This window comes from Camponotus vicinus, unplaced genomic scaffold, assembly GCF_025532165.1.
Source record: "Camponotus vicinus isolate PSW18456_S1 unplaced genomic scaffold, iyCamVici1.0 SCAF_8, whole genome shotgun sequence".
NCBI classification, from domain to species: Eukaryota; Metazoa; Arthropoda; class Insecta; order Hymenoptera; family Formicidae; genus Camponotus; species Camponotus vicinus.
Genome location: NW_028141980.1, coordinates 3,789,890 through 3,809,756, shown reverse-complemented (window position 1 = coordinate 3,809,756; position 19,867 = coordinate 3,789,890). Strand labels below are relative to the sequence as shown.

General features: G+C 38.3%; 1 protein-coding gene across 1 annotated transcript; it reads left to right on the top strand.

Annotated features, from left to right (window-relative positions):
* Positions 1-6,441: 6,441 nt before the first annotated feature.
* LOC145976306 (uncharacterized) lies at positions 6,442-8,421 on the top strand. The gene has a single exon (XM_083107372.1). It carries the CDS (start codon positions 6,442-6,444, stop codon positions 8,419-8,421), a length of 1,980 nt encoding a protein of 659 aa, XP_082963498.1.
* The last annotated feature ends 11,446 nt before the right edge of the window (positions 8,422-19,867 follow it).

Below are 19,867 nucleotides of genomic sequence, written 5' to 3'. Positions count from 1 at the left end.
ATTATTAATAAGATTTTCGACGCGTTAGAAAAAACTCTTCCAGAATTCTCAGATAAAACTGAATATTTAAGGCTTTCGAGAGCTAAACATACAGAGCTACCCTGTTCCTCGTCTCAGGAAGAGGTAAAATAGGCTAGTTCTCTTTTTTTATATCCATAAAAATTTTGCAATGAAATTGCAAAAGTTTAAAAACAAAATGGTAGGAGTTGCAAAAACGTGCTGCGAATTTTGACATTATACTTCTTTCAGAAACCTGGTTAACACTAGAGAACAATTTTACACTTAATAATTTTGATATCATAAGGAAAGATCGCTTGGAGAGACAGGGTGGAAGCGTTGCCATTCTAATCCGATCTAACATTAAATATCAGGAATTTAATATAAAATATATATTAAATAAAATATAAAAAGGAATAGCGATAAAAAGGGATTGCCTGGGTAAACTAGAAGTTTACGCTATCAAGGTATACGATTCAAAGGATAAGTTAGTCATAATTTCATGTTATAAAACCCCTGAAAATAGAATTGATAGTGTAGTTCATGGGATAGTTTTTTCGCCTAATTTAAAGGAAGAGCCCTTATCGGGGATGATTTTAATGCCCACCATCCTCTTTGGGGAGATTCCAAAAGTTGTATGGTGGGCTCAAATTTAGCAGAGAGTTTAAGTGAATCTCAATTTTCCTTTCTCAATACGAGATGCCCCACATTTATTAGCTCAATTGATTATAGAAAGGAATCATGTATCGATCTAACTTTTACAAATACTCTAAATAGTTTAGATGTTAATTGGTCAGTTGGGTCAAATTTAGGGAAGTGATCATCTTCCCATTTTCATCTCCTGGAATACTAAACTTAGAAATTATGCTACATATAAAGGAACCTCAAGATTTCATTCGAAGAAAACGGATTGGATAGGCTTCCAAGATCGAATAAATTCTGCCATTCTGGAGGGCAAATTAGATGCAAATCTGTTTCCCGACGTGATATGCAGATTTAATGCATTTTGTGACGTGGCGCCTTTTGCGCTCCGTCACAGTGACCCTGCCGGGGGGAGGTAGCGTACGGAGAGTCGTTCTTCGCACCTGAGGGGGCCCCCTTATCCGATCTCGCGATATATCTTTGTATAGATTTCTGTGTGTGAGATTTAATTTTAAGCTAGCATAGTGCGGCAATCTGAGCGAGCGGATAATAAGTGATGTACAGCAAGATCCCGGAGGGTGCAGTTACCGAAGAAAGGAAGAGGAGAGACTCGGACCGATGCCTCCACTCTAAAGAAAGGTCACGTATCGAGATCCCGCTCCGCCGCTATCCATAGGTAATCGTTGTATTAATATCCGCTACTTTTAGAGAAAACAACGACGGGGAAACCCGGACGAAGGAACGATCAACACTCTCCCAGGCTGCAGACTGAGGAGAGGAGATGCATCCGGAGACGGACGAGGATACGGCCTGGCCAGCCCAAGACGTCCGATCTACCGAGAAAATACAACCGTCCAGGATACCGTCGACAGTGGATTTTGGCTCCTATCGAGGGGCAACCCGCATTACAGCAGGACGAAATTTGAGAGGGCGGAGAATATCGACCCCTTCTCATCGAAAATCGACAGGATGCGCGGAAAATCGGCACGGGACTCGAGGGCCTTGCGGAGCATTTATCACAAGTCACTGTTCGACGAGCTATAATAGCAGAAGGACGACTCTCCATTCCGGCTACCCTATTGAGAGCACGACCGCAGCGAGCACATAGCGAGGACACGGACACCGGAGAAACTGTAAGCCGTCGCTCAGGTAGCCGTAGAGATATTCCCGGATACAGCTGGCGTCATACCGTTTCTTGATACCGTCGCGAGGCGACGGTGAACGCGTTACCGAATTGTTGCAGAAAGCCTGCGTGCTTTTCTCGCGTTTCGTTGCCGGACGCCAGCTGGGCCCCGGGTATCGCGGATTTGTCCCTCTCAGGGGGGTTCGTCGCCGACAGTCATTATACCGTATCGTTAATGCCATACCGTACCGTATCGTATCGTATCGTTTCGTTCCGTATCTCGTTATATCATTGCGTGGAGCGTCGAATTGTCAATATTAATAGAGTCACGAGATTCCGACACTATCGTATTGCGTAAAGAAGAGCGGGGTTTGCGTGAGATCGTTCTTCGCGAGTGCGAGTGCCGTATATCCAAAATCCACTCTGCAAGAATTGAATAATTCGCGAAATTTCTGTTTAAAATTTACGTCCGTTACCGTCCGTGTTGTTTGAAATTGCGTGAGGGTCGAATTTGTTTTCGCCGAGAGCGAAAGGTCGGGAAGATACCGGATAATATTGCGAGATAATATTTGTGCCCGCTGACGGGGAATTATGTTCGATCTCGGAATTATCTGTTAGTCGCGCGTATCATATGTCTTCGTTCCCGTATAGATAATAATCGACTTTCGTATCTTTCTTATAACTCTGATGTTTCTTTCTTTCGAAATTTATATTATCGATTTCGTTACTTGCGTATCCTCTGTATGTAATCTTTGCTATTTTCTCCGTACCGTTAACCTTTTCTACTGTATTCATATCGTCTTTGTCGTATACTTTGTTATACCCTTTGTCCATATACTATAACTGTTAAATATATTAATAATAATAATTGAAGGAGTGTCGATCATTTCTCTCTCTCGGAAGTTATTTAGTGCTCTCTCTCTAACCTACAAAGAATCCTGCCCCTCTGTCATTTACTGAGCTCTGGGTTACCGAACCCTTCCGTTACCGTAACGATATCGTGGCGCGGGAGACCGCGCCTGGCGCCCAATACCGCTTTCCTTGTGAGAGCTGCGAGATACCGTACGCTACCGTATTTTGAGATACCGTTTTTTTTTTGTTGTAAATCAACTAATTTCCCTACCGGCCAAATTTGCACGCCGCCTCTTCCGGATCGGCGTTCCCGAGGCGGACAAAGGCGTTGCAATTTATAAATATAATAACTGATTTGGTTATGGAAGCTATTCTCAATAGGAAAAGAGATGTTCAGGTATTTTTGTGATGTAGCGCGTCAGGTATGCGAACACGCGCCCCTCACGTGATCGCGGCAATCGTTCGAGCGACAGGCCAGCGCGATCGCGCCCTAAATCGATATCGGTGGTGCCATCCCAGCGCGCCCCTTCGAACTTATCTCATTCCACACCGTCCCGTATCCTTCAAGTACGTGGCGATAGACAATTGCGACACGTATGATTCTAGGATCATAGGCCAATCAAAGGATCGCGTGATCCTGCGTATCGATGATTGATTGGCTTTGATGATCGAATGTTTGTTCGTATCGTAATTGCGAACCGTATCGTACCCCCGAAACTCTAAGGATCCGATAGCCAGAGACCGTTGAGACGAGCATCTGAGCGCACGTGTCCGCGACAGTCTTTCAATATATCCGGCTGATTAACATAGAATCAACGGACGATTATTGTTAATTATTGCATTCCGCAGTGCAAAGGCGGAATCGTATGTGAAGTTCGGGCATGGTATTTAACCCATTTGCATCATACAAAAAAAATGAAATAGTCCCTTATCACAAAATTTTTTTTATTAAATTAGATTTAAAAACATTGTAAAAAGTATTAAAAACTTAATTTTCCAGTGATTTGTGAAAGATAAAATGAAGAAAGAAGTTGATATATATTGATCACTTCATAATAAGAATCATGTGTCGTGTGTCATATGTCGACTTCATGATAAGAATCCGTGTTCTGTAATAAAAGGAAAGAATTAAAAAAATAATTATGTAAGATGAAAGGAGTCTCAACAAAATTATTATGTACATATAACTACAAATGTTGATATTGACGAGAACAATCCACACTAATTGTTTTGTACTGTATGATAGTATTTGAAATGGTCAATGCATATAGCTACTTGGCAGTTACCGCTGCCAAGTAGCTATAAATTGTTTCTCTTCTTTTTTTGTGATAAACAAACTACATAACGCTTTTGAGCTTTTCTCGATGAAGTTGTTTCAATCTGAATTGGAAAATGTTGACTAGTAAATCTTGACGGTAATGATGGACATAATGTAACTTTTCGTTTTCTTTGTGATATTTTAATTTTTTTAATATATTTTTCTTCTGCTATCTTTTATTTGAAGACATTGAACATTCTATCTTTAATAGTTATAGTTACTTTATACTATATTATACTACTTTATTCGGAGGGTCGGACGGTGGTCGTGCACACTGCGTCGCTGAAACTCGCCTGAGGCGAAGATTAGGCGGAACGCGAGTTCGAGTCCACCCAGACCCAATAGGAATGAGAAAATTTAGTCGTACAATGATGTGCGCGCTGCGTCGCCGAAGCTCGCTTGAGGCGAACAGTAGGGCGGAACGCAGTCTCGAACTCATCCAGACGATTTAGGTATAAGATTATATATAGGTTAAGTTATTTATAAGGAAATGAAATGTATTATAGGAAAAAGAAATAAAGGTTTAGATATAGTCTCTTTGGCTGAAAAAGCTAGGGACTCTAAACAAAGGGTTTTTTTTTTTACTACTTTATTCGGTACAAATAACTCTAAACTATTCACGCCAACTCATAATGTCATCTAAGAAAACAATGCACTTTGGTAAAAGGGACCAAAACAATTGCGCGTATATATACGCTTCGGTGATAGTGACCAGGAAAAATGCGCGTATATATACGCTAATGATGCAAATGGGTTAATATAACGCAAACCGACCGAGAGAGCCGGAATCGAGCTATCCGTTACAATCGATCGAACATTCTCGGTCCGCGTTATTCGTACACGGAATGGTGAATCCTTGCCAACCGCGCAAGTGAATCGTGATCGGACATTGCTCGGAAGTTTAGTTCAAGACTAATCAGTTCGACCAAATATACGAATTATCATTAATCGTGCTCTCTCATTCTCTCACGCTCTTTCACTCGCACTTGTTCTCGCGCGCTCTCACTCGCAGCCGCTATACATTGCATTCCTTCGCATTCGCCGAACGAGCTCTCGCCGTTAATACATTATTAACGCATTCTTATTGAAGTGCTTTCACTCCTGTCGTTAGCATACTCGCTCGTGTCGTCGAATCGCTTTTGTCGTAAGCGCTATCGCTCGTGTCGTTAGCGCTTTTGTTGCGTTTAGTTGTGCGCGCCTGGCGATTAACCAAGACTCGCCCCCGCGGCAACATTTATACAATTGTCTAATTTGCATTTTGAGGCATCAACTCGCCTAGAAACTGTGTACATTGTGAACTCCCTTTTTTATTAACATTGACTTCTTTTGTTTTGACACTGTTACTAAAGAATAAATGTCTTTACGATTGATCACGCGATCATACCGTTTTCCGTCCGATCTACTGTATCCCTATCGGGGATAGTTCCAGCCACGAGAACTTTCTCGCATAATCCGGCACAAGAGACAATAGTAATAATCTATCTTAAACAAAGAAGCACCTCCCTGTCCATGGTGGAATAAGGAGTGCGACAAGTTAGTTAAGGATAGAAAAGGAGCCATTAAGAAATTTAGAAAATCTCGCTCCTGGGATAATTTCATAAATTTAAAAAAATTTGAAACTAAGGCAAGATGCGGCTTAAGAAAAATTAAAAAAGAATCCTTTGAGAAAGGAGGACCGGTAAATAAGGCCAAAATCTGCCTCGCGATGGAACCTAAACTAACTGTAGAAAAGTCTTTCTTACAACCCAAGAAAGACGAAAATCACCGTCATTTATCCGAGAAGTGGTGGGAAAGTTTTGGGAATAGCGTATTAAGTTGTTAGGCTTTAATGTTGATTTATACATCGAAACTAACAGTTTTTCCTGTATTAACTTTAAGAGATCGTATCTGTTAGCCCCACTGATACCCCCCTTATATCTCTGAGAAATGCTACCGACGCGACATCTACTGTTTTTTTTTTCATCCGAGATTAAAACCCGAGTGCGCACTCCTGTCCTTATATAATCTCTATACTGTGTGTATTGAGAAGAGAGGATATAAGAACTCAGTCTTGGAAACGCATGACTTGTTTCGTGCTCACTTTTGACTTAAAAAAGAAGATATTAACAATACGAACGGACATGTAGAAATCACCTTCATGCTATTGTCTATATTCATTTTACAGTTAATATTTTTCATAAATCCACATTCGCTGATGTTACACCTATGTTATGTATGATGCGCACCTATATGCACATACAAGTTTATGTCTTTGTATTTTCCAAATTATTTAGGATTTTTTAAGATTACTGTTGCAGTGTATGGTATTAAAACGCTTACAGATTTTGTTTCATTACTAATCTGTAGATAGTAAATATCTGACTCAGAGTTTAACAAGACTTTGAATAGAGGTTCTGAAGTTTTCAATAAGAACACAGATTTTTCACACAGTTTGTTTAATACGTCAAGTTTGTTTTATTTTAGTGGGATAGTTCTATTCAATTTAGTTTTTTCTTTCAATTATATCGCGATGACAAAAGTCTGTTCGACCTGTGGCATAAGTCTCGAAAAACGATCACGCACAGATTATCGCGAAGTGGACGAAAGATATTATTGTAAAAAATGTTACAGAAACTTGCATCGTCCTGAGGCACATTCCTCATCTGGGCAAGATGATTTTGCTGCACAGCAAAATGAGTTACAGCCTACTGTTCATCTAGATATTGAACGAAGTTATTCAGGCCACAACAAATGCGTTTTTGGGTGTTCTGTAGTTAGAAGTTTAAGAAATCTGACTAAAGAAGAATGTCTCGAGATATTTATAAAAAAAAACGTATTTGTAAAATATGGTGTACGTGTTTGTACCGTGCATGATTTGAAAGAATCACTAGTAATTCCTAATGATTTTGAAACAGCTGGTATGGGGGTTTCTTTGAATGCTGAAGAAATACTAACTTCTTTCCACACATTTAAATCCATTATTCTGACAGAAAGAGACAAAGCACCTCTTTCCTTTTTGAATATGAAAAATGACATGTTGAAATTCGAAACTGGTTTAGAGCATCAGCAATATTTCGACGTTCTACAATTCCTGTCAAGTGAAGATTTACTTACTCGTGTCCGAATGGAATTCGCTTTGGGAGTGTATCTATCTCGTCTTCGACGAGGTTACACTTTTGAAGAACTAGCTATTCGCTGGAATATTGCAGAAAAAACTGCTCGCAATTACTGCCAACTTTGCAGATCCATTCTTATAGGGCCTTTTTGTGACAAGTATCTTTCACTGACGCGCGATCGTGCTGATCTGATCAATCATCAAACTGATACTGCTAAACGTTTACATGCTCCGTCTGGTGAACACATTATTCTCGTGCTTGATGGCACATATGTCTTTATCCAGAAAAGCTCCAATTTCGCATTTCAACGTATGACTTATTCTGGCCATAAACACAGGAATTTGATCAAACCAATGATGGCAGTATTTCCTGATGGTTATATTGGAGCGGTTTGGGGTCCTTTTCCGGGAAACAAAAACGACGCTTCTATTTTGATCGATCTTTTAAATACTACCGATTGGAATAGTTTTCAGCCCGGCGATGTTATAATCGTTGATCGCGGTTTTAGGGATTGCATTCCAAATATCTCGAGCAAAGGATTTGTAGCGAAGATGCCATCTTTTGCCGATAAACCCTCATTACCACTGACAACGCAGCAAGCAAATTCCTCACGACTTATCACAAAAGTTCGCTATATTGTCGAAGTTGTAAACGGAAGAATAAAGAAAATCTTTAAGTATTTTGATAGAACTATTCAAAATACCACACTAGATACCTTATTCAACGATTTTAAGATTGCTTGTGCTTTACTTAACTTGACATTTAAACCAGTTGTCACTTCTGATCTTGATAAAAGAATTATAGATAGAATGCTTCATTTTTCGAACGAAAAAAATCACTTATTTGAATTGGTATGTCAAGAAAAACTAAATTCGCAGACCTCTCGTTTCCAACGTATGGAAGATGTCGAGATAGAATTCTTTCCACGATTAGATATGCAAGATCTTTGGCTTTACACTTGCGGCTCGTACGCAATTAAAATGGCACACAGTTATTATGCTGATCACTTAAATTCAAACGGTGATTTTGAGTTTGAAATGGCGAAACCAACAAGACCCATTGATTTTAGAAAATACGGTATAGCGTTGGACTGGTCTGCTAGTATTTTTTTGAAAGTGCGTATACGATCTCGTCACTCCATGTCCGTTAAGTACTTTGTATATGTTCTTGTCGATAAAAACAAACAAGGAATCGAAGCACTTAGTGCTCATTTTTGCAGCTGTAAAGTGGGACAACGTGTCGTTGGATGTTGTTCTCATGTAGCCACAATCATGTGGTTTTTTGGTTATGCCCGTTTTTTACTTGACATAAACAAACCTGCACACTCTCTTTGTGATATTTTTTACAACATAGCATCATCAGAGTCCGAAGAAAACGATGAGGATGATGTTTAAGAACAGACTAAAAAATTAAAAAAGTAAAAAAAAGTAAAAATAAAAAAATAAAAAAAAATTAAAAAGTTTTAAATCTAAAAACAATTAAAAATATTTAAAAAAATAAAAAATTACTTTACTTTGGTTACACAGATACGATCTCTTAAAGTTAATACAGGAAAAACTGTTAGTTCTTATGTATAAATCGACATTAAAACCTAACAGCTTAATACGCTATTCCCAAAACTTTCCCACCACTTCTCGGATAAATGACGGTGATTTTCGTCTTTCTTGGGTCGTAAGAAAGACTTTTCTACGGTTAGTTTAGGTTCCATCGCGAGGCAGATTTTGGCCTTATTTACCGGACCTCCTTTGTGAACATCTCAGAAAAAACTCGAATCCATCATTTATTTGGAAGACGGTCAAATGCTTTAAAAATAGATGGTCAAACAATGGAAATATTAATATGTATTCCCAATACAAAAAGAAGGCGGTTAGATCTTTAATATCAGATTTATATCCACCTTAGGTAGAATTAGTCCCTTTAAGCTTTTCTAATCATGACTATGATCCCTTTTTAGATCGCCCTTTTGAATTATCGAAACGGAGATTACTAATAGATAACCTCAAAGTAAAATCTATGGTCTGATGGGAATTGACTATAAGGTGATCTCGTCTCTTCCTGAGAATAGCTTGAACATTTTACTCGAAATTTTCAATGAAATGTTTAGTTCACGCGTATTTCCTAGAGAATGGAAAAACTTCTTAATATGTTTTATCCCTAAATCAAACTCTGATAAAATGGGACCAATATCGTTGGCATCATGTACATGTAAGATATTAGAAAGACTCCTATGTAATAGATTAAATTGGTGGATAGAATTTCAGAAAATTATCCAACTTTCGGTTATAACTAATCACAGACTGGAATTCGGTCATGATTTTAATTGGGAAGAACCTGAGATTTTGGACAGAGAGTCCTCCTTGGGCAAAAGACGTCTCTGAAATGCTGTTTATCAAACGTCAAAAAAATAGCTTGAACTTGCAGAGTGATACAGAGGGCTTGCATCATGCATTTGCGACGATAATCGATAATTTATCAAAAATATGAGGTTCGTTCATGCATTTATATATTTGTTATCGTTAAGTCAACTGCGCATGTCCTTGGTTGAGTCTATGTGTACGTTCTGACAACCGAGGACATATTTATACAGTTCGTCATCGAATCTCGAACCGACATGGACCGCACAGCGGCATACTGTATTAATTGTAAAAAGCGCTGAATCTGATGAACCATGCTTCTAACTATTAATTTAAACAAAAAAAGCTCATTTACGTGTATTATCTTTCAGTATTTATTTTATTATTTTTACTAGATTTATTAGATCTGTTACGACTTCGCACTACATAATTATAGTATATTTGATTGACTGTTGGAAGCAGGGCGCTTACTAGACCTCCGCGGGATGCAATTTAGCGTCACCTACGCGTCGAAAAACAAATCCGTACAATGTAACGCGTCATAATCTGTAATATATATTGTTAACATCGCGCTAAGGAAGGATCAAAAGATGATCCGAAACATTTGCTTTTTATTGTTGTAATATGAGTTTTTTAATAAACTAATATTGAAAAAAGAAAGAAGTGTTGTTGCTTCTCTCCAACTACCGCGCGTTGGTTCTTATGCCATTTTCTTTTTTAATTTTTTTATTATTTGAGTCAAATCTCTAATTATTAAAGAAAATTATCCCTAACTCACAATTCGGATTTCGTAGATAAAGAGCATGCAGCGATAATATTGCTATTCTATACGTAAGTATCATCGAACCTTTTAAATTACATAAACCAGTTACAACTCTGTTCCTTGACATACAGGTAGCGTATGATAATGTATTGCCGGACATATTAATCTCTATTTTAATAAAACTCAGAATACCTCCAAAATCTCTAAAATTTATTCATCATATAGTCAGTTCGCGCTAACTTTTCTGCAGATACGGAGAGATAGATGAGGTTTTTTGAGCATTTAAGGGACTTCCTCAAGGGAGTGTATTGAGTCCCTTGTTGTACGCTGTTTATATTAGGGAGATAGATTATATAAATAGAAATAATTGCGAAATCCTTCAATATGTGGACGATGTCGTACTTTTTTCAATTCCGAACTTAATCCAACAAGAATTAGAAGACTTAAAAAACACGTTAGAAAGAATAGATTTAACTTTAGGAAATTTAGGATTGAATCTCTCTCCGTCCAAGACTAAGCTTTACATTTTTTCTTATGGATTAAGGAAACCAAGAAACTTAGACATCACATTTAACAATATATTCATATCAAATACGGATATGATTAACTTCCTAGGGATGAACTTAACTTCTACATTAAATTGGTCTCCTTATATTCAGAATGTGTGGAACTCTTACCAGAATCCACTAAGAATAATAAAATGCTTGAGTCATATATGGTAGAGAACTGATCCTTTTTTTTTTTGGTGACGATGGGGAAATCCTTTATGGATACCCGCACTCTCCGGGGAGGGAGTGCGGGTTATGTCGGACTCCTGGTCAGAAGGACCAGTATACCGACTAAAACCTCACCGGATGCCATTCCGGGTGTTTGGGGGGCGGACCGGGCACGCTGAGCGATTTCTACCGGGCGTCCGCCCCCCAAGGGAGCTGATCCTAGAATATTACTTAATCTATATAAAACATTGATTAGATCAAGAATAGAGTACTGCGGATTTTTAGTTCATCTTTCTAAAAAATTTTCGCTTAAGCTTATGAGACTACAATATAAAGCCATTAGATTTGCGTTGGGACTGAGAAAGTCAACGCCTACTAATGTTATTTTAGCCGAAGCTAAAGAACCCCCGATTAGTATATGCAGAAATTATAATTGCAGGAATTTCTTATCAAAAGTTATTTCAAATACTAACTACTATCAATTAACTTATTTATACGAAGAAATTGTAGAAATAGAAAAAAATCCCATTATAATTAATCGATTCATGAACATTCCATTTATAGAGAATTTGAGAATTATTCAAAAACATTCTCATCTCATTTCCAAACATTTTATACCCTTAGAATATTCTGTTCACTACGATACATTACTCTTTTCTCCGAGTATAGACATTTCATCTGGAAACAACCTTGATAACCCCCCTGCAACAAATATTAGTTTCGTAGACATGTATAAGGAAGAAATAAAAGATACATTTTGTTTGTTCACAGACGGCTCTAAAACTTCAGTGTCTAACTGGCTGCTTTTACAAGTAATGATAATTCTAGCTTTAAATTATTTAGATCAACAGAATTTCTACCCATATACTCTGTTGCTTATATAGCTTTAGCCATTATAGAAGCTTTAAACTTTATTTGACAGAAAGAAATTAAAAAAGTATCAATTTTCTCAGATTCTAAATCGGTACTGGAATCACTAGTGAAACCAAATATAATCGGAAAGAGCTCTATATTATTAATAACAATTAAAGAGATTGTAAGACAATTAAAAGCTCTAGGATATAATATCAAAATAATTTGGATACCAACACATAAGGGAATTATAGGAAATGAGTTAGCAGATAAAAAAGCTAAAGAAGCTATCAGCTCGGATAGAGATTCACAGATTGAAATTCTCCCAGAAAATTTTAAATAAAAATGGAAAAATTTGATGTTCGAAGAATTTTTGGAATGGTATATGATTTCTGGAGTATGTAAAGGAACCTATTATATGAATAACTATTTAAGTAAATCTCGGAAAACATGGTTTAATAACGTGGAACTTAATAGGAAAGAAATTGTATCTTTATGTATGTTAGTGAAGTTGGCATATCATTTTCCAGCAAATCAAAATTAAATGGGAATTCTTCTCGCATGCAATTGAGTTCTATAGTTCCTGATACTTTTCAGTAATAGTTCTGGTCATTTTATTCAAAAAAACATCGATCGAAAAAATGATCTGCTAATTTCCCGTAGCAGATCATTTTCTAGCAGTGCTGGAATTTACTTGCAACTTTCGGCCAGATTTTTTAGTTTACGCCTACTGTTCCCCTCTTACCATTCGCACCTTAGCGACCGCGCCACCGGACGCTCGTAACTAAGGAGCGCTCAGGAACGTGCACGTCACAAATGTAATGTGGCAATCTATCTAAGTTCTATTTATTGTTTACTAAAAATAAAAATAATTATTCTATTATTAATTACGTATATGTTCTGTAACAATTAAAAATATTTGTGTTTTGAAACGTAATTAATAATAGAATAATTATTCTTATTATTAATGAATAATAAAGAGAACTTAGACAGATAGATTGCCACATTACATTTGTGACGCGCATGTTCCTGAGCGCTCCTTAGTTACGAGCGGCGCGAACGATAAAAGGGGAACAGTAGGCGTAAACTAAGAAATCTGGCCGAAAGTTGCAAGTAAATCCCAGCACTGTTCTAGCAGATCAAAAATAAAAGGAAGTTCAGTAGGTATACTAGGCCGGTTCTAACTCAGGTCCTCTGAGGGGGGAGTGAGGCGCGAGGGGAACCGCGGCGCGGGGGGGAGTGACGTCACGTGCGGGGAAGAGGGATCCGCGGTGAGACCGATGAATGAGGGGGTCCGCGAGGAGAAGGGGGATCCGCGGAAAGAAGACGATGCGAAGGTGTGAGAAGGATAGCGCTACGTGTGGGAAAAGGATAGCGCTAAATGTGCGAAGAGGACAATGCGACAAGGATGGCATCAACATGCGACAAGGATGGCGACAACGTGGGACAAGGACGACGCATTGTAAGATGGTGCATGGGTGGGAGAAGGACGCAAAGGTAAGTGAGTGAGTGAGTGATAGCGACGAGCATATAAAAGAGAGAGAACCATAGCGCGTACGAAAGAGAGAACGATAATAGCGCAAAACAACGCGTGCGAGAGAGAACGATAATATCGCGAGAACAACGCGTGCGAGAGAGGACGATAATAGCGCAAGACAACGCGTACGAAAGAGAAAACGACAGCGTGAAGATACCGCGTACGAAAGAGAGAACGATAATAGCGCAAGACAACGCGTACGAAAGAGAGAGAACGATAGCGCGAAGGTACCGCGTACGAAAGAGAGAACGATAATATCGCGAGAACAACGCGTGCGAGAGAGAATCATAGCACAAGACAACGCGTACGAAAGAGAGAATGATAATATTGCGAGAATAATAACGAGTGTGAGAGAGACAACGATAAAAACTTATAACTAGCGCGAGAGAGATAGCGCAAGGGATGGGAGTGTAAAGGAAAGGCGTGTAAATAATTGCAATTTTTTTCTTTTTTCAATTAAAATATATAAAAAATTTATTAAAATGTGTCTGTGTAATAATACATTTATGTGTGTGTGTGTGTGTGTGTGTGTGTGTGTGTATGCTTAATAAAATATTTAATAATAAAATATAAAATTAAAAAAATTTTTAAATATAAAAATTAATATAAAAATGTAAAATTTAAAAAATATATAGGTGTCGATGCGGACGGTGCATTGGGCTGTAAGGGGGAGGTCGCTCCTGAAACAGAAAAAGACATACATTTCATTATTTTTAAATTATTTAATAATTTATTTTAGGATACTTTTTGATATATTATAAATTGGAAGATACTTACAATATTATCCATGGCTCATCTTTATATTGGGCAATACGCTCAATTTATATTTTGATACAGGTTTGGATTCACATATCTGTTTATCCTCTCGTAAACTCTAAAATCAAACATAATAATTTTAAGTGTTTTAAATTTATTACACATCAACAAAAATATTTTACCTTCAACGTTTCCAAGTTCCGCCGTAGTATATTCTCATGCTCATCTTCTCTCAGTTTTTCAAAATCTTTTATTAATTCGAGTTTTTCACATAGTTTGCTTCCAATACATTTTACTTTAGAATGATTAGGTTCTATATTGAAACATATACATCCATTATATTTTACAAATTCTCGCGCACATATTTCTGGAGATAGGAGAAATATCCTCAACGAATTTGTGCGGGGTTTTTTCAAGTCGAGCTCTTGATGTCTTATAAACTGAACAACTGAAGTTTCCAGATTCTACTTTGAAAGTTGTTCCCGCTCTATTCGAAGTAATTCTTCATCTTTACTAATCCGAAAACGGAAATCAGTTCAATTTCCTCATCGGATGATTCCTCCTCCATTTCTCTCTCTCTCTCTCTCTCTCTCTCTCTCTCTCTCTCTCTCTCTCTCCATCTACTCCATCAACTGGATCCATCCAATAATCATCATCATCCATATCATCGTTGGTGATAATAAGGTCTTCTTCAGCCATTACACGAGACCAACGAAACACAAGACCAATGAAACACAGAAGAACAACGAAAGAAATGATATTCTAATGTCGCAGACTTCTCTTCATTATATATCTTTTAATACCTTTTGTCTCATTCTAACTAGAGCATCACGTCTTATCTACCTCAGCATTTCTCTACATCTTTGGCGGAGCGTGTTGACAAAATTATCAACTATTCTTATTCGTATGGAAGGAAAGAATTAAAATCACAGATGGAATAAAAATAATTAGTTATTGCACGCATTCTAAAGAATATCATTTACAGCGCATGTTAATAATTCGCAATCAATTAATGATTCGCTATTAAAGACATCATTCTCGCGTATCGTTTTTACAGCATCGCATACAGTAGTAATATTGTTACGTTGTGATACAGTTCCAAATTGTTTAAATTTTTCATTTACGAGATAAGTATTTTCGCATAACCAATTGTGCATATGATCGATATAATTTTCAAAATTAAATAAATGTAATAATGTCTGTGGTTTCATGTACAAAGAATTGCCGCATAATGTGCGTTTTACAATTTTTGATTGATGCAAAATATGCATTTCGATCGTTAACGGAGATCTCCAATCGATAACGGAGCAGCAGTCGATTGTAGAAATCGTTCGATATCTGTTCCTTTCTACATCAACAAATTCCATGTTGAAAAAAGCAATACTATTTGATTGCTTCGATTATCGCCGAGAACCAACTCCACATACGATACAGCTCCAACGCTTATTCCAATATCCAAATACTTATATGACGTGGGGGTTAAAACGTATCTTCTTCAAAGTGTACGAGTCGCACGATGAAGCTGAATGCTATATAAATATATATAAATAATTAGACTAATATTTAAGAAAATTTTAATAAATAACAAAATTTTTAAATCTTTTTCTTACGTGTCGCATTTTTGCTTCTTACACGGTGGAGTTTCGCCGTTTCGAATCGGAACGTAAAAATGTTCATGTTGATTTCTTCAGCAGTGAACCTTTCACACGCGCGATTGATGCAATACTGATCGTATTAGAATATCAATTCAAATAGTATCGCAAATTGCGATGTAGAGGAGGGATTATTGCCGATGCGACATTTTAATTTCCTCTAAAATTTTGTCGCGCCGATGTACGGCTGCGGTGACATCATCATCCCCAGAACAAAGATTTAGGTGAATATAACAAAAATTTCCAAGCGCCGATGTACGGCTGCTCCCGATGCAATTACGTTAGATTTTTCAAATATATGTGACAAAACGTGAAATTATCATGGTTAAATTGCGCATCAGAACAAAGATTTAGCTGAATGCATTAAAATCGAGCGCCGATGTACGGCTGCTCCTGATGCAATCACGTTAGATTTTTTAAATGTACGTGACAAATCGCAAAAAAAAATAACCGCCAAGATTAAAATGCGCATCATCCCTAGACAAAGATTTAGCTGAATGCGCTAAAATCAAGCGTCGATGTACGGCTGCTCCTGATGCGATCACGTTAGATTTTTCAAATGTACGTGACAAAACGCGAAATTATCAAAGTTAAATTGCACAAAGGGCAATACCTCGGACGATTCCAGGGAATTTTTTTAAGATGAAATCATTCTAGAATGTTCGATGATAAAACAATGCAGGAGAATATAAATCATGATAAAGAGGCACACCCCGCCAGTATTTTCGCTAAAGTACATCAGAACAGTCATTGGAAAGCGCTTTTCGCAAGTTTTTTACAATATGGAGGAACAAAGTTTGCGAGAGCAATCCACTTTGGTGAATTCATTGGAAGATTATATTGTGTGGGAGCAACGATGCGATACGTATATCGAATCGCTGGAAGAGCAAAGTCGAATCAAACGACCGCGATTATCGATCGGGAATCGACAATCGCTGATTGCTCGGATCGCGCGCCTCGAAGGTCTGAAAAATTCGTTACGCGGACGTTTCGTACACGCGGATGCCGGGTGTAGCGCTCGTCAAAATGGACTTGTGTGGCGCGAGATTGATACGGCGTTCGAGAGTTGCGTATTGACTGGTGCGGTAATAAACTATAATCACATCGAATCTCGCCAATTTCTCGAGGACGCCAAAGACATTGTGTTAGAACATGTGAAGAACATTATGAAAAAACACTATAATGTGAAAGTGAACACTATATTTAACGGTGAGTTTGTGACCGGAGATAAACGTGCCAACAAAAGTATCAATACGAGAAACTATGAACTCTTTCGCACGTCCGATATACGCGAGTGATACGAACGGTGCGTTATCGAGCCCACCCTAGCGTCGCTGGAAGAGTTTCAGGAACGCGACAGCGGATGGGCACTGTCGCGAATATTAAATTTGACTGTTAATGTAAATAAGTATAATCCTATGCGTGCGGGATGTCATATCAAATTGCCGCGAGAGATTATGATGAAAAGAGCGGTGATTAACGTGCAATCAAAAGACAATGCGTGTTTCGCGTGGGCAGTGGTTGCCGCCCTATATCCCGCTGAAAGGGACATTGAGTTTCCAGTGACTGTGAATCAAATTAAGAAATTTGAACTTGTTAACGATGTTTCGATCAATGTATACAGCATCGAAAACGAAGGCATTGTTCCGGTACGTCTTACGGAGCAAAAGCGGAATAAGCACGTCAATTTGTTATACGTGGAAGACGGCAACAACGTCGGACATTTCGCTTGGATCAAGAATTTATCCCGGCTCGTGAGCTCGCAACTGCGCAAAAAGGACCACAAGAAATATATCTGCGACCGGTAAGTATAATTTTTATAATTCAAATAATTATAAGTTATATAACAAATTGTCCAAATCTTAATTTTAAAAAAAATTTTTTTTCTTTTACAGATGCCTACATTATTTTAGTTCAGACGACAAGTTGCAGTCACATACGGTCGACTGCGGAAAGATGAACGACTGCGCTATCCGGTTACCGAGCGATGAGGACAAGTGACTCGCGTTTAACAACTTTAATCAGAAGGAGCGGCTTTCATCGTGTACGTCGACTTGGAATGCGTTCTGGCCAAGATGGATGAAGAACAACAAAATTTGTGCCAGCATCATCAAGTATTTAGTACAGCTTATTATGTACATTATTCGTACGACGAATCGTTATCGGCGTACCATTCGCGTCGCAGTGTCGATTGCGTTTCATGGTTCGTCGAAGATCTTAAAAATTTAGCAATTCGCGTTAAGAATATTTTATCGACCAATGTCCTCATGGTAGATTTGACGTCCAAAGAGTGGGAAAAATTCCATAGCGCCACTCAATGTCATATATATGAAAAACCATTCGCGCAAGACGATACACGCGTACGCGATCATTGCCATCTGACCGGACGGTACAGAGGTCCCGCACATTCAAATTGTAATTTAAATTATAAAGAATCTTTTTGCATTCCCATAGTTTTTCATAATTTATCGGTTACGATTCACACTTTATTATCGAGGAAATAGCCACAGCGTTCGAAGGGAAAATCGAGTTACTTCCAATAACTAAGGAAAAATATATTTCGTTTACCAAAAATGTTGATGTTAAGGAAGAAAATCAAAAAATCAAGTAAAATTACGTTTTATCGATTCGTTCAAATTTCTCGCATCGAGTCTCGACAAATTGGCATCATTTTAAGATAAAGACAAACTCAAAATTTTAAAATCGGAATATCAAAATTTATCAACCAAAAATTTCAATTTATTAACACGGAAAGGCGTCTTTCCGTACGAATACATTGATTCCGTTGACAAGTTGCAAAATACGTGTTTACCACCGCGCGAATCATTTTACAGTTCCTTGATCGGCGAAACTATATCTGAGACCGCTTACGCGCACGCCGAGAACATCTGGACGCGATTCTCCATTCGGACGCTGGGCGAATATAGCGACTTGTACCTCAAAATTGATGTCTTGTTATTAGCCGATATTTTTGAAAACTTTCGCGATAAATGTATCGAAAGTTACGGATTCGAACCCGCGTATTACTATACTCTCCCCGGATACACGTGGGATGCCATGTTGAAGCATACGAAAATTACGTTCGAGTTGCTTACCGACATCGACATGGTTATGTATATCGAACGTAGTATACGCGGCGGTCTGAGCCAATGTTCCAACAGATACGCTCGTGCTGCTAATAACAAGTACATGGAATCATACGATCCATCGAAACCATCATCATACTTGATTTATTTCGATGTAAATAACTTGTACGGATGGGCAATGTGTCAGCCGTTGCCCTATGCCAATTTTCAATGGGTCGACGACGTGTCCAATTTTGACGTATCATCGATCGCGCTAGATTCGCCTACAGGCTATATCATCGAAGTCGATCTCGAGTACCGGCAACATTTTCACGATGCGCACACTGACCTACCGTTTTGCCCGACACGCGACAAACCACCTGGCAAGCGAGAGCTCAAGCTACTCGCAACGTTATATGATAAGAAGCGTTACGTGATACACTACCGCAACCTGCAGCAGTATACGCGTCACGGTCTTCGTATAACAAAAATACATCGAATTTTACAATTTACGCAATCTCCTTGGCCTCGAAATTACATAGAACTAAATACACATTTCAGAACATTGGCTAAAAACGATTTCGAACAAAATTTATACAAATTAATGAACAATGCAGTATTTGGCAAAACGATGGAAAATTTGCGGAATCGTGTAGATGTTAGGCTCATAACACACTAAGGCTGCGTTCCACTTAATGATCGCGGCACTCGTAAACATGATGTGTCTTTGTTTAACTTTTAGCGAACAACAAGGATAAGATGATTCTGCGAGCGTTGCGATCGTTAAGTGGAACACAGCCTAACTGGGACGGGCGGTGCGGCGCAGAGGCAATGATCGCAAAGCCAAATTTCCACAGCAGCGTCTTTCAGAAAATTTAATAGCTGTGGAATTGCGTAAACTCGAGGTGAAATTTCACAAACCAATTTACATGGGTATGTGTATACTCGACATATCCAAGACGTGTTAGTACGAGTTTCATCACGAGTATATGGCGCCAATGTATCGCGACAAATGTAAGGTCATGTACACCGACACCGATAGTCTCATATGTCATATTGAGTGCAAAGACGTATATGAGAATATGAAGCGCGACGTCAGCAGATTCGACACGAGCGATTATGCGGTGGACAATGCGTACGGTATA

What these genes read in the sequence shown, in the direction of transcription:
- LOC145976306 (XM_083107372.1), top strand. Translation starts at nt 6,442, where the DNA reads ATGACAAAAGTCTGTTCGACCTGTGGCATAAGTCTCGAAAAACGATCA.